This window comes from Macaca fascicularis, chromosome 7 (genome assembly GCF_037993035.2).
Source record: "Macaca fascicularis isolate 582-1 chromosome 7, T2T-MFA8v1.1".
Lineage (NCBI taxonomy): Eukaryota > Metazoa > Chordata > Mammalia > Primates > Cercopithecidae > Macaca > Macaca fascicularis.
This window is the reverse complement of record NC_088381.1, coordinates 171,482,077-171,507,297: the sequence shown is the minus strand read 5'-3', so window position 1 is coordinate 171,507,297 and position 25,221 is coordinate 171,482,077. Positions and strand designations below refer to the sequence as shown.

The 25,221-nt window shown below is 47.1% G+C and overlaps 2 protein-coding genes and 1 non-coding gene across 3 annotated transcripts; 1 reads left to right on the top strand and 2 right to left on the bottom strand.

Moving 5' to 3' along the window:
* Positions 1-62: 62 nt before the first annotated feature.
* Positions 63-8,964, bottom strand: EIF5 (eukaryotic translation initiation factor 5). Its single transcript, XM_045397058.2, has 12 exons — positions 8,886-8,964; positions 8,538-8,746; positions 7,224-7,503; positions 7,042-7,123; positions 6,318-6,490; positions 5,950-6,061; positions 4,727-4,872; positions 4,308-4,466; positions 3,871-4,032; positions 3,404-3,568; positions 2,645-2,779; positions 63-2,253 (listed from the first exon to the last, which is right to left on the bottom strand). The coding sequence occupies exons 3-12, from the start codon at positions 7,293-7,295 to the stop codon at positions 2,164-2,166; spliced, it is 1,296 nt and encodes a 431-aa protein (XP_045252993.1). The 5' UTR covers positions 7,296-7,503; positions 8,538-8,746; positions 8,886-8,964; the 3' UTR covers positions 63-2,163.
* On the bottom strand, positions 5,212-5,337 carry LOC123574985 (small nucleolar RNA SNORA28). The gene has a single exon (XR_006700157.1). It is a non-coding gene; the product is annotated as a small nucleolar RNA SNORA28 (small nucleolar RNA).
* On the top strand, positions 7,703-11,240 carry LOC141407336 (uncharacterized). The gene has a single exon (XM_073998312.1). The coding sequence runs from the start codon at positions 8,088-8,090 to the stop codon at positions 8,559-8,561; it is 474 nt and encodes a 157-aa protein (XP_073854413.1). The 5' UTR covers positions 7,703-8,087; the 3' UTR covers positions 8,562-11,240.
* Positions 11,241-25,221: the final 13,981 nt, after the last annotated feature.

Below are 25,221 nucleotides of genomic sequence, written 5' to 3'. Positions count from 1 at the left end.
TCCAATGCTTTCATCTAATTATAAAATGAAAACTTAATTTTAATATTAAAGCAGAGACAAAATACAATTTTATCATTATTTTAATCAAGTAACTTAGCTGTTTAAACAAATCCTTAAGACAGTTCAATAGAGCAAAGTGAAGAATTACTCTATTAGGATAACCTGTGAACAAAGTTCAGATTATTGAATTTGAATTCCACTGGAAGTTTGGCACCAGACTGAACACTGGTCTAAGCCAAAATTTTTAGTGTTCTAGAAGCCCTGAACATGTTTTCCCTCAGATTAAAATTAGAAGCTTTATAATAGAACCTCGTTAGCTTGACTCTGAGTATGCTGAGTGCAACTTAGCTTAGGTAACCAGTATCTCCTACAGAATTCCAGTTAATGAAAGCAAATCAGCCTTGCGGCAAAGAATTTGAAACCTAGGCAACATACGAGTTTGAAGAAAAAAAAATCCTCTTTGGTGTGACAAAGCACAATCCCTCCAGGTATATGGCTCCTGCTCCACCTGCACCCGAATCTATCAAAGGCAGCTGGAGACCAATTCTTGTCTCTCCATTAAGACTGCTAGGTTTCAATTCCTTAAAATATCAAGCCAACAAGGTTTTATTACATCAAATGTTTGTATCATTTCAATGTGAAAATTTTTTTACACCTATTTGTTATTAAGGTCTCATTACCTGTGAAATAAGTCACAAAAAAAGAGGTGAATGGTATAAGCCACTGCTCCAAAATTAACCCCATCGATTCTCGATTCCCACTGTGCACTTCGTGAAAAGGGGCAACTGCCTACAGGTTTAACCTTGAAGATGATTACTCAAACACAGAACCCATAATGAGTTTAGATTAGGCAAGGAATTCACAAGGAAGTTATCAACTCTTTTGTGTCCAAATCTAAAGCCCTGCATGGGCTCTTTCAGGTCCTTGTCACCTGTACTCAGGTGGCCATCAGACTTCTTGGGTGCCTGGCTATATTCAATGTGAAGTAAAAAATATCCCAAGTCTTACACCAAAATAGAGGCTCTGACTTAGAAGTATACTTTTAGTTTTCTTTTTAAATAAGACATTCTGGAAGGAAAAAAAGAAAAAAAGAAAATCAAGTTTGAAACAGTTAACACTTATTTTGGCAAGATAGCAACCAAAATCTGAAAAGCATAAACTATGTGTCCAAATGTAAAAGGTATTAAAGAACCACAGGGGGCAGAAATTAAAGCCACACTGAAAAGACACAGTATGTCTAACATTTTGGAATTGTAATTTAAACCCTAAGGGCAAAAGCTTAAAAATCATGCTTAGGTTGCTAGTAAGTGCACCCTTCCCTGTTTCTCCCAAATAAAATCAGTTTGTTTAATTGCACCCCAAAGCAAGTTCTCTCAGTACAAAGTAACTACTACGTACACACAAAATGCTTGTTAATGTAATAATTTCCCTGGCTCATCCAACGTGCAATGCACACAACTTCAAAGACTACAATTTGGGGTAAGTGTACATGAAATGAGAAAACAGCTCTCCAAGTTTCAAAAACTGCTCTTACATTATTTATAGGACACTCAGATCGTATTCTTGGTAAGACGTTGTACTGTCATTTGATTATCAGTCTACCTCACAATGTACATTACCAGATGCCAATTTGAGGGACTACAGAGATAAAACTTTAGTACTGTATTTCTTAATGGGCTGAATAAGTTAACAATTAAGTTTGCTTTACATCCTATTGAAGACCTCTTTGCAGCCCCAGAACCTAACAATATCTGGCAGGCTCCAAGAATGCTCATCAGGTGAAATGATGGCACAACATTAAAAAAAAAAAAAAGGAGCCAGTTACTTCAGCTTAAGTCATTCGGAGCCAAACATCTGAAGAATGACCAAAATCAAATCTTTTATTTTTATAACTGTATAAATGTGATCCAAATGTGTCCACCACCAGTTTTTCAAAAAGAAACATGCTATAAATAAGCAAACTACATCTGCTCACTGATGTGTATGGACTCCCTAGATGTCTCATTGGGCTTAATTACAGACCACTCACAGTAATAGATTTTTAGTGTAAAGTGTAGCATGATGTTAAGCCATTTTAGCTTTTGCACATACATGTTGCACTTCTGGCTGATAATGGAGAAAATTTGCAGCATTATACTGTTAAGCTAGGTTGCATCCATCCCTTTAAATGGCATCAATATCGATGTCGTCATCCTTGTTGTCCGACTTCACGGTTTCCACTTTCGGTACACTGGCAGTCTTCGAATACACCACCTGATAAGAATGATTTTATTCAACATAAGCTGATAAATCTGTTTATAAAACAGATCAATATAAACTGTGATCACAGAGGAGGAAAATTGCCTAGCTGCAGCTATTTCTTCTTCACTGAACAGCTTTGTTATGCAAACACTGCAAGTTCTCTTATATAGGCTCCAGTCTAAGAGCATTTTTAAAGTTTCTTATAGACTATAATGTGTAGGAGTAGGAAGTTTCCACCACCCTATTATTTTCCAAATTATTGAGAGACTCTATTTTATTGCATCTTAAATTCTAAACTTGAAATTACCCCAAACTGCCATTTTTTCACTCCTCACAAACCTTTTTAAATCTCAAACACCCATCACCAGCACTGTATCCAATACCCTCCTCCCGAAATGTTTACCTCAATGTTCTCGTCTTCATCTTCTTCTTCACCACCAGAAGATTCTTCCTCTGCTTCCTTCAACCATTTTATAAACGGTTCTGCTTTGACACGAATCTCTTTGGCAAGTTCTTTGGAGACATATTTCTTAGAGGCCTAAAAAAATGTGAGTACAAATCTCTTAACTGAGGACCTTTAACAACTTTTGATTATTTATATAATCCCCCTTACTGAGCTCCCAGCTCTGAGGGGACTGGGTCCTAACAAGTCTGAATCCTCAACAGAATAAATGTACTCGGTGAACACATTAGTCTCAGCAGTCTGTTATGACTACAAAGCTGACACGGTGGGAATCACAACCTACATAGCACAGGGACTGAACTTTAGCTAGGTATTAAACATTTTTTCTTGATCTCAAAACCCTGTCACAATACTTGTGAATGGCCGGGCGCGGTGGCTCACGCCTGTAACCTCAGCACAGCGGATCACCTGAGGTCAGGAGTATGAGACCAACCTGACCAACATGGGAAAACCCCGTCTACTAAAAATACAAAAATTAGCTGGGTGTGATGGCAGGTGCCTGTAATCCCAGCTGCTCGGGAGGCTGAAGCACGAGAATCACTTGAAGCTGGGAGGCAGAGGTTGCAGGGAGCCGAGATTATACCATTGCACTCCTGCCTGGGCAACAGAGACTTCATTTCCAAAAACAAACAAACAAACAAACAAAAAACACCACCCCAAAACTTGTGAACCTGAAGAGCCCACCTATGTATTCCCCACCTTTTCCGACCAGCTGATGATGACCTCTTCTTCTAAAAGGTCTGCATCGTACATCTCCTTCAAGATATGTGGAATCTTGGAGATAAGCTGAGCTTGATGCATTGCTACCACACACTCCAAACCATGAAGAAGGTACCGTTGAGCTTTTTTGTTGTTGTGACAAAACTGCAAATAGATACCTTGGCGTTAAGCTTTTTCGTATGTTCTAAGTTGACAACTCTAGTACCCAAATAAGAGTGTCTGCAAGTGCATGGCCCATACAATAGTGGTTCAAAAAGGTCAATGCATAAACATCCCTATTACTTTGTAAGGGCCTAGATACGGCACTTTCAGATGCTCAGAGGCTTGTAAGGTGGGTCAATTTCCCTACTTTCAAGCATGACAGGACAAGCAAAAATAGTTAAAATGACCATCTCAAAAGCCACACAGCTGTAATCTCATTTATGAATTCAGAGCAATTTGCTTACTCGTAGGAAATGGCGTCTGTATTTCTTAATCTGTTCTCTAATCTTCTCATTAAAAAGAACTTCAGTCAGAACAAGAGGGCCCATGGCTTTTACATCCAGTCTTTCTGCTTCAGCAACAATTTCTTTGTCAGATGAATCAATAATACCCTCTTCTTTCTTTTTCTGCAAATAAAACGAAAACAATTCAGTGAAATGGAGGCACACTTTGCCAGGCTCAACATAGCAGTCAGTCCCTGCTCTGATGGACGTATTTTTCCTAATTGGGCAGTTGCAAAAATATAGTGCCTAGAACCACGTGCAAAAGATATTTAATGAATGAACAAGAGTTAATAAGAGTTGTGCATTAAAGTAATCCTAATCACACTGCTTAAAGTATCATATATCTAAAGGCACAAGGCTGGGCTGAAGCCAATTTACAGACCAAGCAAATGTTTTACCTTAACAAAATCAAACAGGATATTGACCCGCTCCTCAATTGTTCTTTCCAAATCATCACTGAGTGTCAGAACTTTTGCATGGTCACTGATTTCATCCATTCGACGCCTTTGAGCTTCCTCAGTTGTATCTTCTCCCCAGTCATCATCCTCCTCTTCCTCCTGTTTACGAAAACAGCTACTTGACCAAAAGTCTTAAAAACAACAACAAAAAGGTTCAGATTTTGTCAAGCTAATGGCATCAAGTCCATCTCCCACCAAAATTGGGTTCACCTTAACTCAAACCACCACTACTACTTGAAATCCAAAACATTACTGTATTACACACTGAAGGCTAGTTTCCACACTTGCGCCCACCTCAACCAACTGCCATACACTTCACACAACTTTAGTGCCCCCTAGGCCATCAACCCTGCACTTACCACTGTATGTGGAGGAGGACTGATTTCATTTGGTGGTGGTGGTGGTGGTGGTGTCTCACTGCTGGATACGGAGCCATTTTCCTTGTCTTTGCCCTTTCTATTTTTCTTTTCCTTTTCTTTCTTTCCTGTACCACTGTCACTATTCTCTATAGAGCAAAAGGGAAATAAAAATTTAACCCCATAACTTACGTTACCTCACTGCCCATTATTAACATCTAAAACCCTGCCCTTAACTTTCCTATGGATCCCCTCAGAAAAACCACACAGCGCACGCAATGCTAAGAGGCATCACAGATCAAATTCATCATGTATTTCATAGATAAGAATGTCTAAGAATGGAGTGACACAAAATATTAGGAGTATTTAACTGCTAGGTAACATTAAGATGAAGTGATGATGCCTCCACCAGGGAGTGAAAGGCTTGCTCTCTGTCATCCCTCATGAACAGTCATAAACTCACCCCAGCTTCAGCCGACAGGTGAAACACTGTTTAAGTCTATATAACGGCTTGTCTCATGGGAGAGAGAACACCGGAATAGGTTAGACTTTCTTGCTATAGCAAGCTCAAATTGTGTCAGACAGTTTCCATCATCTGCCACAGAGTGTTGCTTGCAATGCTCAAGTTTAATGAAGGAGGCCCTCTTTACCAAACAATGTCAGTACAAAGATCCTTTGCTGGGTTTCCATCAGAATTTTAGTCATTACTTCATCTACCCTAAGATAATCTGCCTTGATATGGCACAATTTAATTGGCAGCCGATTTTTCACCTTTAATGGTAATTAACAATACACTTTTGAAAGATAGCTTAGATTCGGTAAAATATAGTGCAAAGACTAAAAGGTTCCTTACATTGTTTTTTTGAGACAGAGTCACTGTTGCCCAGGCTGGAGTGCAGTGGCAAGATCTCAGCTCAGTGCAACCTCTGCCTCCAAGGTTCAAGTGATGCTCATGCCTCAGCCACCTGAGTAGCTGGGATTACAGGAGCACACCATCACACTCTGCTAATTTTGTATTTTTAGTAGACAGGTTTCACTATGTTGGCCAGGCTGGTCCTGAACTCCTGGCCTCAAGCCCACCTTGGCCTCCCAAAATGCCGGGAATACAAGCATGACACGATGCCCAGTCTCCCTGACATTCCTATTACAAGAAAACCTTCCATTTTGTCCCCAACAGTTAGTTTACTTTATGTTAGGATCTTAGGAGTTCATCACAGAAGACTCACCAGGTGGGTTTTTGAGAATGAATGTGCAGAGTTTATGATGTGTGTCAAGCATGCCTCGATAGCCACAGGCTTTACAAGAATTACCTATTGTTTGCTTCTTTGGATTGACATGCTGCCAAAAAAATAACAAGTATGTTATCCACAACATAAACATGAAAATATCTAATCAGAAGACATTTAAACTACAGACAGCTTCACATCTAAAGGAAACTTTTTTCACAGTGACCTACTTTAAAAAAAAAGAACAGAAATATCTCCAAAACTGGAGGTTTTGTCTTTGACTTGTATTTGCTGCCTTCTCACGAAGGTGACTTAACGGTAACAAAAGGCATATGGCTTTTTCTTTTGACAACCACAAAAGCACTTACCAAATCTGTTTCAGGATTCTCACATTCAGGACAGAGAACAAATTTTTTAATGAATCCATCCAACATGTCTTGCAGCTTATTCGCCTCATGAGATCCATTGACAATGTAACGGTCATTCTTAACATCAAACTGGGTCTGTGCTCCCAGCTCACAACCAAAATATTTGGTGGGATCTATTTGAATGAAAGAGGAATTTGGATCGTTAGTTAACTAAATCTTTGGTTATTCACCCACATTTATACCCACACTTTATTTTTTTTTTTTGAGATGGAGTCTGTCACCCAGGCTGGAGTGCAACAGCATGGTCTCAGCTCCCCACAACCTCGGCCTCCTGGGTTCAAGTGATTCTCCTGCTTCAGCCTCCTGAGCAGCTGGGACTACAGGGCATGCCACCATGCCTGGCTAATTTTTGTATTATTAGTAGATTCAGCGTTTCACTATGTTGGCTAGGTTGGTCTAGAACTCCTGACCTCGTGATTCGCCTGCCTCAGCCTTCCAAAGTGCTGGGGGTTACAGGTGTGAACCACCGCACCCGGCCATCCACTTTAATTAAATGTGTTCCCCTGGTAGTTTTGTGAACTCATGGCAACCAATAAACCACGGTACCTCACTAACTTGCAAGCTAATTAGCCAGCATACAATTAGAACAAGTTTTGCAGCTCAACTACTTTGAGGTCTCTATCCCATAATATGCCCTTTATGAACTTTTCCAAGATTTACTTACACGTTGGAGGCCGATTAAGCGCCTTTGCAACGTCAACCATGTTGACTATAACTGTCTTGATTCCATTTCCTTTGCCCTCGACCTAAAGGAAATAAGAATTTTAATTGTGCAGTTTCCCCTGACAGATGCAAACTCCAAAATTCTACAAAAAGAGTTATCAACTAAATTGAATAGTTTATTACCTTGGCAATCAGACGGGGCATCTTGTAGCGATAGAACTGGTCTGACACGCTGCGGTTGACATTGACAGACATTTTGGCTTATTAGTGGCTTTATCAATAAGATGAAGAGATCTTTGATTGCAACTTTTTGGTATCTTCTGTCTGGAGAAGAAGGGATGACATAAACGACTGCAAGAGTTCTCGGTCTCTGACATGAAAAAATTTTCGCCACTGAGGCTGTAAGCTTCTTGCTTGTATGCTATGTTTCCCCAATACAGGTACCAATGGCTGCGCAACAGCTCTGAAAAAGAAAGGGAAAGAACACACAAAAATCCCCCCAGGTTTAACATCATCGCTGGATGGAAACACCTCCTTTTACATCCTAGTAATGCTTCTGCTTAATTCCACTTTAAAAACCATCTGAGATCACAAGCAGTCATTCTCACGTCACACAGTACAACCTGCGGGAACATAAAAGGCCTCCATTTCGACTAAGCTGTGACTCTGGTAGGGAAATGCCTGATAAGAAAACAGAAGCTGCGCTGCCTCAGCCGCCGTGAGTTTCCATCAGACCGACAGCAATCAGCAGGTTTGCCTCTGCGGCCATCCTAGAAGTGCTGAAGAACGAACCCGAACCCTCTCCGCCCCCACCCGGCCTGGATCAGGAAACTTCTCAGGCACACCCCCCTTCGCCATCATTTTTAAGGGGTAACTAGGAAACTATTCTCTACCACTAATTGTTGCTTCGGCAACCATGGCTTACTTGAAAGCAGCACTTCCTTAAAAGCAGTGCTCGCCCAAAAGTGCCATTAAGCAAGGGAGGCTCGGCCCGGCCTCCCTTTTCCTCGCTATTCAAACACTCGGTTAACCTTCGACCCGGTCCCCATGGCTACGGCGCTCCGAGGCGTTTCCGCGGGGGCTGGCGAGCCGGACACCTCCGCGAAGGAGGGCGGCGCGCGACCCGAGCGTCTGGCCCCATCCCCAGCGCGTCCCCCGGGAGCCGGCGGGCCCCGGAGGGTGCGCAGCCGGGAAGCGACACCCAGCCGAGGGGTGCCGGGGCTCGGGCCGCCCCCGCCAGGAGCGCGCGATGACTCACAAATGCAGCAGCTGAAGCCTGACTCAGCCCGAGCGGCGGGCACGCGCGACGCGCTCCCGCCAGGCCGGGGAGGGGGCGACGCCAGGCCGGGGAGCGCGCGGGGAGGGGGCGGCCGGTGCCCGAGCCCGCGCCCGCCCGCCGTCCGCCCAAACTGCGCCACACGCCGCGGCGGGGTCACGCGGCGGCCGCCGCCATCTTGTGCGGCCGCCATCTCCTGGTCCGCCGCGCCCGCGACTCACCGTTTTCGTCAAATAAAGACATAAACCCAACGCTGCTCGCCCGGGACTGGGATGAAGAGAGGCGCGATTTAAACCCGAGTCCGAGTCCAAGGAGGCGGAGGCGAAGCGCAGCGAGGAGCGGCCGGGCCAGGTGCCGCCGCCGAGCAGCGGGGAGGGGCTGTCCCAGCGACGTCCGCGGTCCACACCCGTCAGCGCCGGAGCCTGGCGACCTGGCGCGGAGAGACGGCGCCGTGAGCCGCGGGCGGGTCGGGGGGTGCGCCTTCCCCGCCAGCCAGCGGCCCGCGGGGTCGAGGGGGCGGGGAGCACCGGGCAGGGGGCGCGGGGCCGCCGCCCCACCACCGGACTCACCTCTGGAATGTTCTCGCTCTGACTGAACAACGCCGCCGCCGCGCTCAAGCTACCCTCGGCCCCAGCGTCCGCCCCCCGCGTCAGGCCTCACTGCCCATTGGCTGGAGGTCTGCCACAGTTCGCTCGTCATTGGCTCGCTTGCGACGTCAATCGCGTCCTTCCGCGCCCCTTCTGCTTCCTGAGGCTCCACTCGCGGCTTCGGCCCGCCTCCAGCCCCGGCCCCGCTTCCTTCCTCTCCCTTCCCCCCGCTTTTCCCAGAGGTCTTCGCGTCGCAGTGTTCGGGTCTCGCGAGAGCCGGAGTGTCCCTGGTGGCGGGGCCGGTGTGCCGGGCTCCGTGCCTTGTCGCTTTGGGCTTTGCGGGGAACATGGCGGTTGGTCTCCTCCCCCGCCGGGTGTGGGCCAGGCCGCGGCGTCGCAGCGACTCCCGGGACGCAGGAGCCATCGTCCTCGAAACCGCTCTCGAGGCCGTGTTATTGCGGCCGCCACCTTCGGGGAGAGGAACCCTACCGCGTTCTCTCCGCGGTGGGCGCTCGTCTCCCTTCCCCGTCCTCCCGGGACGCCCGTCTCCGGGCCTCGAGCAATAGTTGTTTTTCCACCCTAAACCCAGGCTTGGGTCTTTCATCCCAGGGCTGTCTTCTGTTTTGGACTCGGGGTGGATTGGCCGCTGGCGGAACGAGCCAGTCACTGCCCAGGGCGGTCGCGAGACCGCGCCGCCTCGGTGCCGGCCCGCACCCCAGCCTGCGCGCTTAGCTCAGCGCGTCGCCTCCCGTTTTCGGAAGAGCAGGCCCTTAATTGGTTTGGAATCCCGGGGCCTCCTGAAGGCGCTTCGTGGTGGGTTCCCACCTTCTGGTGAAGGCCTCCCTGCGCTCCCAGGCTTGAAAAGCGCTGTGCTTCGTGCTTCTCTGTCACCTTGCTCCTAGTGGGCATCACCTCGGGTCCACCCCTCCAGTTTATGACTTGTGAATTCCTTGACAGGCAAATCGTAGCCCAGAGCAGGCGTTTATAATGAGATTCCAATGTATTCTGTTGAAAATTATTATTATTTAGGCCGGTCGCGGTGGCTCAAGTCTGTAATTCCAGCACTTTGGGAGGGCTGAGGTGGGCGGATCACCTGAGGTCAGGAATTTGAGACCAGCCTGGCCAATATGGTGGAACCCCGTCTCTACTAAAAATACAAAAAATCAGCTGGGCGTGGTGGCGCGCTTGTAATCCCAGCTACTCGGGAGGCTGAGGCAGGAGAATCCTTGAACCTGGGAGGCACAGGTTGCAGTGAGCCGAGATCACACCACTGCACTCCAGCCTGGACAACAGAGTGAGACTGTCTTAAAAAAAAAAAAAAAAAAAAGAAAATTATTATTTAGAGAGAGGCTCTCATATTTTAGTTCTGTTGAAACTCTCGCATTCTTTCTGAAACTTGGAAATTTTTGTGAAAACTTGAGACTTAAAAACACATCCGTAGTTCACCCTGAAGTTTGAAGACCTCACTTAGACTGTTTAGAGTGAGAGCCCCGCTAACCTGCACTCTGATCTCTAAGGTACAGTCATCGGGAAGTCCTGAGCGGCCGTGCAGGTTTCCCGATCTGGAAAAGAGCAATGTTGCTGAGGACAGGATAAGGTAGATAAGAGGCTGCCCTTTGTTTTAGACCAGTTGCATTTGCACTGAGGTTAGAATTGGCAGCTATGTTGATTTTCATCAAAATCCAAGATCGCGCTTCCATAACTTAAAAGCTTTATAAACAAAAATCGGCAGTATTGGTGGGAAGAAAAAAAAGGCACGATCCAGAATTGAGAGGTGATTTGTGTCCTTTAGGGCAGGGACTTTTGTAATCCTGCAGTGTGTGCCCTGGCGTGTAGTTAAGCCAAATGCACAGTGCCTTATGAGTACCAGGGTTCTCATCAGACAAACTAGAAAGGGGGATCCCAGACATGCTGCTGCTGTTTCACGGTGGAGCATGACTTAGCAATATTGAAACAGATCTGAGTTTTTGCTTGGCAGCACACAAATGACGTTATTTTAGAAACTCTGTTGGAAAGTATAGGCATGAAACTAGTCTGAGGTAAGAGGCCTTCCTTTTCAGTAAAGTTTTAATAATGAAACACGAAGTAATTAGCTTTTTCGTATGTTTAATGGTACAATTTTTAATTTCATTGAAGTCTCTAGTAATTTTAATTGCTTTTAATATGTATACTACTCATTTGTATGCAACCATGGACAACTTGAAAAAATTAGTTTTGTGTTCTATTTCTCCCTTTTAGTTAATACATAATTACACATTTGCAGGATACAAAGTGATATTTCAGTACATGTATACAATGTGTAATGATTAAAGCAGAGTAATGAGCATATCTATCACCTCAGATTTTAATCATTTCTTTGTGTTGGGAACATTCAGAATTCTGTCTTCTAGCTTTTCGAAAATATTCAATAGGTTGTTAAGTATATTCATCCTGAAATACTACAGAGCACTAGAAGTTATTGAGCTGTAATTTTGTATCAATCTCTCCCTTTCCTCCTCTCCCATTCACATTTCTAATAAACCACAATTCAACTCTACTTCCATGAACTCAAATTCTTTTTTTTTTTTTTTTTTGAGACGGAGTCTCGCTCTGTCACCCAGGCTGGAGTGCAGTGGCCGGATCTCAGCTCACTGCAAGCTCCGCCTCCCGGGTTTACGCCGTTCTCCTGCCTCAGCCTCCTGAGTAGCTGGGACTACAGGCGCCCGCCACCTGGCCCGGCTAGTTTTTTTGTATTTTTTAGTAGAGACGGGGTTTCACCGTGTTAGCCGGGATCGTCTCTCGATCTCCTGGCCTCGTGATCCGCCCGTCTCGGCCTCCCAAAGTGCTGGGATTACAGGCTTGAGCCACCGCGCCCGGCCTCAAATTCTTTTTTAACTCCCACATATGAATGAGAATATGTGGTATTTATCTTTCTGTGCCTGACTTACTTTACTTAATATGATATTGTCCTTCAGTCTCAGCCATGTTGCTTCAGATAACAGGGTTTCATTATTTTTTATGACTGAGTAGTATTCCAGTATATATGAAACACTTTTTTCTTTCTTTTTCTTATTTTTTGAGACGGAGTCTCACTCTGTCGCCCAAGCTGGAGTGCAAGTGGCCTGATCTCAGCTCACTACAACCTCCAGCTCCCGGGTTCAAGTGATCATCCTGCCTCAGCCTCCCAAGTAGCTGGGACAACAGGTGCGTGCCACCACGCCTGGCTAATTTTTGTATTTTTTTTAGTACCGATGGGGTTTCACCATATTGGATAGGCTGTTCTTGAACTCCTGACTGCGTGATCCACCCACCTTGGCCTCCCAAAGTCCTGGGATTACAGGCGTGAGACAGCACGAACAGCCTATAACACATTTTCTTTATGCTTTTTTTTTTTTTTTTTTTTTAAATAATAATAAGATAGGGGGTGGTCTCACTATGTTGCCCAGGCTGGTCTCGAACTCCTGGCCTCAAGCAATCCTACCACCTTGGCATCCCAAAGTGCTGGGATTACAGGCATGAGCCACTGCAACCAGCTTATCCATTCATTTGTTGGTGGATGCTTAAGTTGATTCCGTATCTTTTGCTATTGTGACTGGTGCTGCAATAAACATGGGGATGCAGATATCTCTTTGATAATATTGATTTGATTTCCTTTGGATAAATACCCAGTAGTGGGATTGCTGGATCATATGGAAGATCTATTTTTAGTTTTTTGAGACACCTCCATGCTGTTTTCCATAATGGCTATACTGATTTACCTTCCCACCAACAGTGCATCAGAGTTCCCGTTTCTCTGCACCCTTGCCAGCATTTGATTTGTGGTTTTGATTTGCATTTCCCTGTTGATTAGTGACATTGAGCATTTTTTCATACATGTGTTGGCCACTTGTATGTCTTTCTTGGAGAAATGCCTATTGAGATCCTTTGTCTATTTAAAATTTAGATTTATTTATTTTTTGTTGGTGAGTTGTTTGAGTTCCTTGTTTATTCTGGATATTGGCACCTAAAAATTACTCTTTTTTTTTTTTTTTTTGAGTCGGAGTCTCGCTCTGTCCCCCAGGCTGGAGTGCAGTGGCCGGATCTCAGCTCACTGCAAGCTCCGCCTCCCGGGTTTACGCCATTCTCCTGCCTCAGCCTCCTGAGTAGCTGGGACTACAGGCGCCCGCCACCTTGCCCGGCTAGTTTTTTTGTATTTTTTAGTAGAGATGGGGTTTCACTGTGTTAGCCAGGATGGTCTCGATCTCCTGACCTCGTGATGCGCCCGTCTCGGCCTCCCAAAGTGCTGGGATTACAGGCTTGAGCCACCGCGCCCGGCCCTAAAAATTACTCTTAATCATACCATTTGTTAAATGCTTATCATATCCTAGGAGTTTTCTAAGTCCTTCGAATACATTATCTTATTTCTCAGACCCTGTGAGGAATTTGTATTTCCATTTTACAAATGAGCAAACTGAGGCATAGTGGAAAAAAAATTAAGCAACTTACCCAAATCATGTATCTAGTAAGTGGCAGAGCTAGGATTTAAAGACAGATCTGTCTGACCCCAAAGCCTGTTCCCTTAAAACTTATGTGGCATGGCCTCTCCAGATAAACAGAAAAACAAACACAATGAGACACTTGACATATGCAATCTCATTCTTTAATAATCACGGAAGGAGATGTTGTTATGCCTGTTTTACAGGTGAGGAAAGAGACTCAGAAAGGTAAAGCAGTTTTCCCCAAAGTCGCCTCCCTATTAAATGGTGGACAGCGTTTGAACTCCAGCTTGTGTGACGCCAAGCTCATTGCACAATTCCATTTCCCCTTTCTGGATCTCCACTTCCCCTTTCTGGATCTCCACCTTATTTGGCTTCATTATTTTCCCCAGTCAGGCGCTCACAGTTCATGAACTAGTGGACACTTGGTGCTTGTGAAAACCTTGTTGAATGACTGCATGAATTGCACACATCAGCGCATACCCTGATGGCAGACAGGAATAGCTGCTGGTAAGGTATATTGGCCTGTGACTCTGTTGAACATGAATGAGTGTCCCCTCCCTCCCACCCCCACAAAGGTCAACTCTGTGTGGACTGAGAGCCTTGTGTTTCTGAGCTGTGGGCTCAAAGGGACTCAGGTATTGTCCACTGTGAGGGGCAGTCTGGCTGGCCAGCTGGTCCCCCTCTGTGACACCCACCTCTCAACTTTTTTTTTTTTTTTTTTTTTTTTGAGACAGAGTCTAACTCCGTTGTCAGGCTGGAGTGCAGTGGCATGATCTCAGCTCACTGCAACCTCTGCCTCCCAGGTTCAAGTGATTCTCCTGCCTCAGCCACCTCAGTAGCTGGGATTACAGGCATGCACCACCGCTCCTGGCTAGTTTTGTATTTTAGTAAGAGATGACGTTTCTCCATGTTGGTCAGGCTGGTCTTGAACTCCCAACCTCAGGTGATCCACCCGCCTCAGCCTCCCAAAGTGCTGGGATTACAGGCGTGAGCCACCGCACCCTACCTCTCAACTTTTAAAGCTGCACACTGTTAACTTAAATTCTTGTCCCCCCTGCTTCGGGACAAGCTACAGGGTGTATGCATCATTTTTCTTCTAGCACCAGCTGGTCACAGGGGTATTCATAAAGCAGACATTTGAAGCTGTTGGAAGGGAACCGAAGGTTATCTGGTGAGTACAGAGGCGTCGGCTGACTTGAGGGCTGGTGTCCTAAACCATGGTAATCTAGTGCATCCCTATCAATACATAATTCTGTGCTAGGCAGTGAGGGTGCAGGCCCACCTACATCACAGACCCTGCCCGGGAGGTCACATGTAAACAAGTAGAGGCAAATATCTGCTTGCTGGGCACCCCACCGAAGCTTGGCTTCATGAAATCTCTGACCCTCTGAGCAGCATGTCTCCCTGCCTTCGTGACCTGCCCACCCCACAGCCAGGCCGCACCCACCCCACACCACTGGCATTCATGTCACTTGATTGCAGTTGCCTGTTTCCTTCTCTGACTTCCTTACTGGGCCAAGCAACTGGAGGGCAGGAGACTTGTGCTTGAGAAGAAAGGACTCTGGACTTTGGCCGAGGGACAGGCCTTCAGTTCCAAAAGGGACAGAGGCAGGAAGCAGAGGTGTTTGAGGAAAGATGGGGGTCCAGGTGAAGGATCACTGGAGACTGACATAAAGTCTTCCTCCTCCCAAGTATGGATCCCACTCAGCAGCCATCATGCATTGTCCCATTCCTGGAAAAAGAAAAAAACGCAAAATGGCATTGATTCTGCCTGTGTAGCGTCCTACGTGCAGCAGATGACAATGAAACGTGGGTGGATCAGAGCAGGCCCTACAGTATTGGATTGGTGTTGTCTTGGTCACATTGAAGCCACACACAGCACCCCAGTGACAAATTCCCAGGAGATGCAGGAGCTGCTGGTCCCAGGACTGTCCTGTGCCTTAAAACCGGGGGACCCCCATGATGTTGGAACCCAGATACCCTTCTTCCCCTTAGCATAGTCTCAGCAGTTTTCTTTTGAGATAGTCAAGTTGCCCTAATTTGGGTAGTCTGTGAATAAGAAGAACAAAATCTCTGCCCCAGTGGGCGTGTTGGAGAAGTGGGCCCCAGGTCTCATGCCGATGTGGTGGGAGTGGCATTAGACTGATCGTTACTGTTAGGAAGGTGCCAGTGGCCTTGCAGTGCTGACAAAGCCTTGTCACCCGTGGTCTCTCACAGCCTCCTCACACCTTGGGAGGTGGTAAGTATACATTGTATTCCTTCATTTTATGGAGGAGGAAGCTGAGACTCAGAGAGATGATTTGCCTCCAGTTGGGGGGTCAGGTGTCCTGACTCCCAGCTTCAGAGTTCTTCCGCCTGACTAGGGACTAACAGTTCTGTGTGGTGCATCTAGGTCCCAGGAATTTGCCTCTCTTCCCTCAGTTGCATTTCCTTTACTCCAGTGGTTTTTTAAGTTTCGTGTGAGGGGAGGCAGGATCCAAGTCGTAACCCTGGTAGCTAACATAGGACATCTGCTTGTCCCAGAAGATCCACTCAGGTGTTCTGTCTTCAGACCTGTGAGGATGCATTTTCCTTTATGCCACAGATTTTCATTAGCCACTGCATGTCCTGCCCAGGGGGCGGCAGACACTGGAGATGCAAATGGACCTGAGAGGGGGGACTTCTTTTATAAAACAACATTGAAAAACATGGAAGATTTTAGGCCAGGTGCGGTGGCTCACACCTGTAATTGCAGCACTTTGGGAGGCTGAGGTGGGTGGATCATGAGGTCAGGAGTTCGAGACCAGCCTGGCCAGCATAGTGAAACCCCATCTCTACTAAAAATATAAAAAATTAGCTGGTGCGGTGACAGGCACCTGTAGTCCCAGCTACTCGGGAGGCTGAGGCAGGAGAATCGCTTGAACCCAGGAGGCAGAGGTTGCAGTGAGCCGAGATTGCGCCATTGCACTATAGCCCGGGTGACAGTGTGAGACTCTGTCATAAAATAAGATAAGACAAGACAAGACAAAATAAAATAAAAATGGAAGATTTCACCTAAAAATTCAGATTTCTGGTTCCTTGGAAAATTGGAAGCCCTTGTGCTCTGGGACATACCTACATGATAGATTTTCCAGGAGCCAAGTTTCAGCTGACCTTTTAGACCCAAAGTTGGGGACTGAATGCTCACAGAAAAGAACCAATGACTCCCCATCCAGGTGTGTGTGTGCTCTCCCCCTGCAGGTGTACATGTGCTCTGTCCCCCTCCAGGTGTGCGTGTGCTCTGTCCCCCTCCAGGTGTGCGTGTGCTCTCCCCCTCCAGGTGTACATGTGCTCTGTCCCCCTCCAGCTGTGTGTGTGCTCTCCCTCCCAAGTGTGTGTGTGCTCCCCCCCTCCAGGTGTGCATATGTTCTGTCCCCTTCCGGGTGTGCGTGTGCTCTCCCCCTCCAGGTGTACATGTGCTCTGTCCCCCTCCAGCTGTGTGTGTGCTCCCCCCCTCCAGGTGTGCATATGTTCTGTCCCCTTCCAGGTGTGCGTGTGCTCTCCCCCTTCAGGTGTGTGTGTGCTCACCCCCTCCAGGTGTGTGTGTGCTCCCCCCCTCCAGGTGTGCGTGTGCTCTCCCCCTCCAGGTGTGCATATGCTCTGTCCCCCTCCAGGTGTGCGTGTGCTCCCACCCTCCAGGTGTGCGTGTGCTCTCCCCCTCCAGGTGTGCGTGTGCTCCCCCCCTCCAGGTGTGCGTGTGCTCTCCCCCTCCAGGTGTGCGTCTGCTCCCCCCCTCCAGGTGTGCGTGTGCTCTCCCCCTCCAGGTGTGCGTGTGCTCCCCCCCTCCAGGTGTGCGTGTGCTCTCCCCCTCCAGGTGTGCGTGTGCTCCCCCCTCCAGGTGTGCGTGTGCTCTCCCCCTCCAGGTGTGCGTGTGCTCCCCCCCTCCAGGTGTGCGTGTGCTCTCCCCCTCCAGGTGTGCGTGTGCTCTCCCCCTCCAGGTGTGCGTGTGCTCCCCCCCTCCAGGTGTGCGTGTGCTCCCCCCCTCCAGGTGTGCATATGCTCTGTCCCCCTCCAGGTGTGCGTGTGCTCCCCCCCTCCAGGTGTGCGTGTGCTCTCCCCCTCCAGGTGTGCGTGTGCTCTCCCCCTCCAGGTGTGCGTGTGCTCTCCCCCTCCAGGTGTGCGTGTGCTCCCCCCCTCCAGGTGTGCGTGTGCTCTCCCCCTCCAGGTGTGCGTGTGCTCTCCCCCTCCAGGTGTGCGTGTGCTCTCCCCCCCCAGGTGTGCATATGCTCTGTCCCCCTCCAGGTGTGCGTGTGCTCTCCCCCTCCAGGTGTGCATATGCTCTGTCCCTCTCCAGGTGTACGTGCACTGTCGCCCTTCCAGGTGTGCGTGTGCTCTGTCCCCCTCCAGCTGTGCGTGTGCTCTCCCCCCAAGTGTGCGTGTGCTCTCCCCCTCCAGGTGTGCGTGGGCTCTGTGCCCCTCCAGGTCTGCGTGGGCTGTGTCTCTTCCAGGTGTGCATGTACTCTACCCCTCCAGGTGTGTGTAGGCTCTGTCCCCCTCCAGGTATGGGTGTGCACTGTCCCCCTCCAGGTGTGTATGTAGGCGCTGTCCCCCTGCAGGTGCACATGTGCTGTGTCCCCCCTCCAGGTGTGAGTATGCACTGTTCCCCTCCAGGTGTGTGTGTGGCTCTGGCCCCCTCTAGGTGTGTGTGTGGCTCTCCCCATCCAGGTGTGCGTGTGCTCTGTCCTCCTCCAGGTGTGTGTGCTCACCCACACCTGCCCCATCATTTATTCCCCATTGCTTGCCTTACCTCTGGGTGTATCTGTACTCATTTATTCATTCATTCAATGGATATGTATCACATGCCCTCTCTCTGCCAGCCCTAGAGGATTTAAACAACTAAGACATTGTTTTCCAGGGCTGTTGTAACAAAGCAACAGAAACTGTGTGGCTTAAAACAACAGAAATTCAGTTTTAGTTTTTGGCCGGGCACGGTGGCTCATGCCTGTAATCTCAGCGCTTTGGGAGCCCGAGGTGGGCGGATCACCTGAGGTTAGGAGTTTGAGACCAGCCTGGCCAACATGGTGAAACCCCATCTCTACTAAAAATAGAACAGTTAACCAGGCGTGGTGGCAGACACTTGTAATCCCAGCTACTCAGGAGGCTGAGGCACGAGAATCCTTTGAACCTTGGAGTGCAGTGAGCTGAGATCGCGCCACAGCACGCCAGCCTGGGTGACAGAGTGAAATTCCGTCTCAAAAAAAAAAAAAAAAAAAAGGAAATTCATTTTTTCACAGTTCCATAGTCCAGAAGGTACAAAATCCTTGGGTTGGCCGGTCCATGCACCGTCTCTAGCATCTGGTGGCTGCCAACAGTCTTTGGCATTTCTCAACTTGCAGCCATAGAGCTCCAAATCCGCCTCTGTCATCACTTGGTTTCGTCACCTTTGCGTAAAGTATCTTCACTTGGCGTTTTCCTCTCTGTCTCTTTTTTTTTTTTAAGATGGAGTGTCGCTCTTGTTGCCCAGGCTGGAGTACAGTGATGCAATCTTGGCTCACCGCAACCTCTGCCTCCCAGGTTCAGGCGATTCTCCTGCCTCAGCCTCCTCAGTAGCTGGGATTACAGGCGTGTGCCACCATGCCTGGCTAATTTTTGTATTTTTAGTAGAGATGGGGTTTCGCCATTTAGGCCAGGCTGGTCTTGAACTCCTGACTTCAGATGATCCACCCACCTTGGCCTCCCAAAGTGTTGGGATTACAGGTGTAAGCCACCTTGGCTCTGCACCCGGCCTCTGTGTCTCTTCTTATAAGGACACCAGACATATTGAATTGAGGACCTGCTCTACTCCAGCATGACCACATTGTAACTCGATTAAATCTGCAATAACCCTATTTTCAAATAAGTTCTCATTCACAGGTACCTGGGGTTAGGTGTTAAACATATTAGATTTTGTTTTTTCTTCTGGAGGGTCTAGTGAGAGAACATATCACTTTGGGGACATGATTTTAAAAAATCCCAAATCACACGAAATGTAGAGCATGGCTCTTGCTCATCATCCACTCTGGGAGACTCCTAAAGCGTCAGCCAGTGCCCGGTGGCAGCTCTGGTTCGGTGGCCTTGTTGCTTCAGATACACTAATCACTGGATCCCCACAATAGCCATCCTCTGGCAGAGACTCTATTGCTGCTCCACTTCAGCACAGATGAGGAAACTGAGGCACAGAGAGGTTACACAGCTTGACTGAGGCTACAATTAAAACCTAAGTGACTATATTCCAAATATATACAAAATAAAAACCAGGCATGGTGTTGCCCACCTATAATCCCAGCTCCTCTGGAGGCTGAGGCAGGAGGATCACTTGAGCAGAGCTGGCATGTGGACACGGGTGGGAGGCAGGGTCCTGAGAGATGAACAGTGTGTTTCCTGGTAAAGCCCAGCAGGCTGTGTTCTCTTTCCCATCAGACTCCTCCCTTGTGATACGGACAGCAGGAAACTAACCTGTATTTTGGTCACTCTCCTGAAATCAAGTCTGCAGTCATTTTAATACCCTCACAAGGTAGGACAGGCTATCCTGCCAATTTCCCAGGGTGACCATCTTACAAGGAGGCAGACGGTACAGAAGCAAGGGCTTCTGGTATAAGGTAAAACGAATCTGATTATTTTCTTGACCCAGAAGGTGATACTTCTTTTTTTATTTTTATTTTTTTGAGATGGAGTCTCTGTTGCCCAGGCTGGAGTGCGGTGGCACAATCTCGGCTCACTGCAGCCTCTGCCTCCCAGGTTCTAGTGATTCTCCTGCTTCAACCTCCCATGTAGCTGGGACTACAGGTGCACACCACCACACCCAGCTAATTTTTGTATGTTTAGTAGAGACAGGGGTTTCACCATATTGGCTGGGCTCCTGGTCAGAAGTGTCGAACTCCAGACCTTGTGATCCACCTGCCTCAGCGGGATTAGAGGCATGAGTGCTGGGATTACAGGCATGAGCCACTTCACCCGTTTTGTTTGTTTGTTTGTTTGTTTTGTTTTTTGACAGGGTCTTGCGTAATGGCTTGATCTGGGCTCATTGCAACCTCTGCCTCCTGGGCCCAAGTGATCGAAGCCTCCCAAGTAGCTGGGACTACAGGCATGCATCACCACGCCTGGCTACTTTTTGTGTTTTGTATTTTGTATTTTTTGTAGAGAGTTTCACCATGTTGGCCAGGCTAGTCTCCAACTCCTGGCTTCAAGTGATCCACCCACCTTGGCTTCCCAAAGTGCTGAGATTACAGCTGTGAGCCACCACACCCAGCCCAGAATGTGATGTTTCTAACCTTCCATTTACACAAATTTATGTCCATATTTAGAGTCAATTTCTTAGGTCTCTGTCAAGTTCTCTAGTAGATGGAAGAACCATCCAGAAATCATTGCATGCTCTAAATAACCTTTCTTTTGTGGTACTGCTTTCTCTAAGCAAATATAGTTAGCACCAGATGGAATGTAGAGTTTTTAACAACAACAACAAAAAACTGATTCATTTAGGGTTTCCTTAAATTAGGTGAGGGATTTTTTTTCCTTAAGCAATGAACTCCCACATTCAATATTCCCGGCGTGACATTTTGTGCTGTTATACTTGGTAAGTGAAGCTCAGCTATTCTGAGCTTTATGTGCCAGGAGCCTGTGCTCAGAAATCCTTTTTTAGTTTAGCTCATAAAGGTTACTTGTATGTTTGGGTATTTCATGCAGAAGGAAGTCTTCCGGGCTGGGTCATTCACATTCTGTGCTCTCTTGCTAGGCATCTACAAAGTTCATAGCCATTTTTAACACACACCTTTGCTGCGTTAAAATCACAGTCAGAATCTAAAGCTATGACTGGTCTATTTCCTTTAGCATAATGTCTTCAGGGTTCATCCGTTAAGCTAAGGGAAATAAGCCAGTTACAAAAGGAGAATTACTGTAGAATTATATTAGTATGAGGTTCCTAGAACAGGCAAATTCATAGAGACAGGAAGTAGACTGGGGCAGGGGTTGGAAGGAGTCGTGGTTCAATGTTTCAGAGTCTCAGTTTTACAAGGTGAAAAAGTTCTGGAGATGAATGTTGGTGAGAGTTGAACAATAATGTAAATAGACTTAATGCCACTGAACTGTACACTTGAAAATGGTTAAAATGGTAAACTTTAACCATTATTTTACCACAATAACAAAAAGCCACTACCCTATAATAATAGCCTAAGTGACTATATCCAAATATATACAACATAAAAGCTGGGCATAGTGTTGCACACCTATAGTCCCAGATACTCGGGAGGCTGAGGCAGGAGGACCACTTGTGCGCCCAGCAGTTCAAGGCTGTGCTGTGTTACCATCACGCCTGTGAATAACCACTTCTTTCCAACCTCAGAAACATAGTGAGACCCACATCTCTTAAAAAAAAAAAAAAAAAAAAAAAAAAAGCAAATATGTACAAAATGGTGAATATATAAAAGATCACATTTCTGCAATTAAACATGATGTACACCATAAATATTAATTATAATCATGTATATATTTATATGAAATTTGCTTTCAGTTTGTATCTTTCCAGATTTTTCAAATTAAAAATTTCCTTGGCAAATAGAAATTATGTTAACTCTCTTGACTTACTAACTCTGTGACTTTGAACAAGTCTCTTTTGTTTTTTGAGCTATTAGTGTCCTATATAATAGGAATGATAGTACTCTACAGGGTGCCCACCCCGCTCCAAATTGTAAAGCCGTGAAATTTGCTCAGCAACGCAGGTAGAAACCAAAGTAAATTGAGATAATCTTTCAGTGGGGTTTAAGTGGTAATGGGAACAAGTGCAGTGTTGGGGATCCCTTAGCCCCATAGCACGGCAGTCCCAAGTCTGAGTCCTTCAGGGGCCAAGCAGTCGATGGCAAAGAGGGAAGCAGACTGGGGCAAAGCAATAAGGAACGGCAGTGATTGTGGCAAACTGGATGGCCTCAATTTAGAGGCATTTATATTCAGTTAGAAAAAAAAAAAATCTCCATGCAGGCCAAACAAAACATTGACGGGTTTTATCTGGCCAGTGGGCCACCGGTTTTCAATTTCTGCTTTACTTTTTAATTAAATTAATTAATTAATTTATTTATTTTTGAGATAGAGTTTTACTCTTGTTGCCCAGGCTGGAGTGCAATGGTGCAATCTTGGCTCACTGCAACCTCCACCTCGCGGGTTCAATTGATTCTCTTGCCTCTGCCTCCCAAGTAACTGGGATTATAGGCATGCGCCACCATGCCCAGCTAATTTTGTATACTTTTTTTTTTTTAATTTGTTTTTTTTTTTTTTTTTTTGAGACGGAGTCTTGCTCTGTCGCCCAAGCTGGGGTGCAGTGGCCGGATCTCAGCTCACTGCAAGCTCCGCCTCCCAGGTTTACGCCATTCTCCTACCTCAGCCTCCCGAGTAGCTGGGACTACAGGCGCCCACCAACCCGCCCGGCTAGTTTTTTTGCATTTTTTAGTAGAGACGGGGTTTCACCGTGTTAACGAGGATGGTCTCGATCTCCTGACCTTGTGATCCGCCCGTCTCGGCCTCCCAAAGTGCTGGGATTACAGGCTTGAGCCACCGCGCCCGGCCTAATTTGTTTGTTTGTTGTTTTGAGACAGAGTCTCACTCTGTCTCCCAGGGTGGGGTGCAGAGGTGCAGTGTCAGCTCACTACAACCTCTGCCTCCTGGTTTCAAGCAATTCTTGTGCCTCATCCTCCCAAGTAGCTGGTATTACAGGTATGCACCACCATACCTGGCTAATTTTTTGTATGTATCATGTTGTCTTGGTCTCAAACTCCTGAGCTCAGGTGATTTGCCTGTTTGGCCTCCTAAAATACTAGGATTACAGGCGTGAGCCACTGCACCCAGCTTGCAATTTCTGTTTTAGTGTGAGAGATGCTTGGATCTAGAAGGGACATGGAAGGCCTTTTGGTCCCAACCCTTATTTTTCAGAACCATGACTAAGATATGGGCTGCCTTAGGAAGAGCTGGTCTAGAATCCAGGTCTTAGACAATTATTTTCAGGGCTCTCTTCTACCTCCCTGCCAGCTAGAAACATTTTTTTATTTTCAGATAATGTATCCTTCCAAGTTTGAATTTGAATCTTTTTTTAAACGTAGATACGTTTGTTTAATTTTGTGTTACTGCCCAGATCAAGTCAGCTCCTGGTACTTTTCTATTTTAATGATAGCTGCCACCCAACAAAACCCAACATTCAGTGTTCAGCAGAAATTCTGATATGCATACTATGTGCCTACGAGCCTTTTAAAATTGCAATGACAGTGTTTTTATTTGGTTCTTTGGATTAAATTGTCTAAAGAATTTATTGTGAACGTTATTGCATCTCTGATTTTGTTGGTCTTCTATGAAATTTCACATGTCTTGAGACAGGCAGATTTTTATCTTTGGTTCTCAGGTTATTAACATGTACTGTGAGAATTTAGATTGTTTTAGTAGAACTCTAATCCGGGGCACAAACTGGCAGGCCTGGGATGAGCAGGGCCTCTGCAGACATGTCTTGCTCGTCAGCACTACGCTTCAAAATACCTTTTTCCAGGCCGGGCACGGTGGCTCACGCCTGTAATCCCAGCACTTTGAGAGGCTGAGGTGGGTGGATCACGAGATCAGGAGTTTGAGACCAGCCTGGCCACCATGGTGAAACCTCATCTCTACTAAAAATACAAAAATTAGCTGGGCGTGGTGGTGGGCGCCTGTAATCACAGCTACTTGGGAGGCTGAGGCAGGAGAATTGCTTGAACCTGGGAGGTGGAGGTTGCAGTGAGCCGAGATCATGCCACTGCACTCCAGCCTGGGCGACAGAGTGAGACTCTGTCTCAAAAACAAATACAAAAAACCTTTTTCCTTGGAATGACATACCCTCAGGGCAGCGTGTGCTTGGGGGAGCCCTGCAGGTTCCCCACTTCCTCCAAATAACATTTTCCTCTTTTGAGCTCTTCTAGCCCATCCCTGGCCAGTGGAGACATATGTGGTTGTGATGAGTCTCAGTAAAGGGGAATCATGGTGCCGTATGTAGTGTAGTGCTGTCCAAGTGAGGCTAGTTTTTTTTTTTTTTTTTTTTGAGACAGGGTCTTGCTCTGTCACCCAGGCCTAAGTGCAGTGGTGCAGTCATAGCTCACTGCAGCCTCAACCTCCCAGGCTCAGGTGATCCTCCAGCCTTAGCCTCCTGAGTAGCTGGGACTACAGGCACATGCCACCACTACTGGCTGATTTTTCTTTTTTTTGTAGAGATTGGTGGGGAGGGGATCTTACTATGTTGCCCAGGCTGGTCACGAACTCCTGGGCTCAAGGAATCTGTCCACTTTGGCCATCCCAAGTGCTGGGATTACAAGTGTTGAGTCACCGCACCCGGCCTAAAGTGAGGTTCTTGAGATGTATACAGAGATCAAGAGTGAGTGCTGGAAGCTTCCGTGTCAACTGATATTGCTGGGACGGCTGCATGTCTCTGGGCAGGGGCCACTCTGACTGCTCTAACTCCTGTGCCTGCTGCCTCCTGGCCACATGGCCCTTTGGTCAGAAACTTGAGAAGCCCCCAGTGAGCAGCAAAGGGGACCCCTGCCTGTTTAGTAATGGAATTCACAACCGTTCCGCCCAGTGCAGCTCAGCAGGTGTTTGTGGAGAGCATGCCCAGGGTGAAGCCTGCGGGGCTATCAATGTTAGGGTGGTAACACAGCAGCTGCCCACATTGGCACATTGCCTGCCAGCAAGCAGGTTCTGAGCAAAGCTCTTTCCCTGTGTGGATGCTGGGGCCCATGTCAGGAGGCAGAGTGCCTCCTGGTTTGCTCGGGACGTTCTCATTGGAGCAGGGGTCCCCAACCTTTTTGGCACCAGGGACCAGTTTCCACAGACTGGTGGCAGGTGGGGATGGTTTCAGGATGAAACAA

Bases quoted from the DNA above. Each gene is read 5' to 3' on its own strand.
- EIF5 (XM_045397058.2), bottom strand. From the start codon at position 7,295: ATGTCTGTCAATGTCAACCGCAGCGTGTCAGACCAGTTCTATCGCTAC. The intron at 6,062-6,317 runs GTAAGTGCTTTT...TTTTTTTGGCAG, and splicing joins AGAATCCTGAAACAGATTTG to CATGTCAATCCAAAGAAGCA. The intron at 4,033-4,307 runs GTAAAACATTTG...TTTTATTTGCAG, and splicing joins TCCTGTTTGATTTTGTTAAG to AAAAAGAAAGAAGAGGGTAT.
- LOC141407336 (XM_073998312.1), top strand. From the start codon at position 8,088: ATGGCTACGGCGCTCCGAGGCGTTTCCGCGGGGGCTGGCGAGCCGGAC.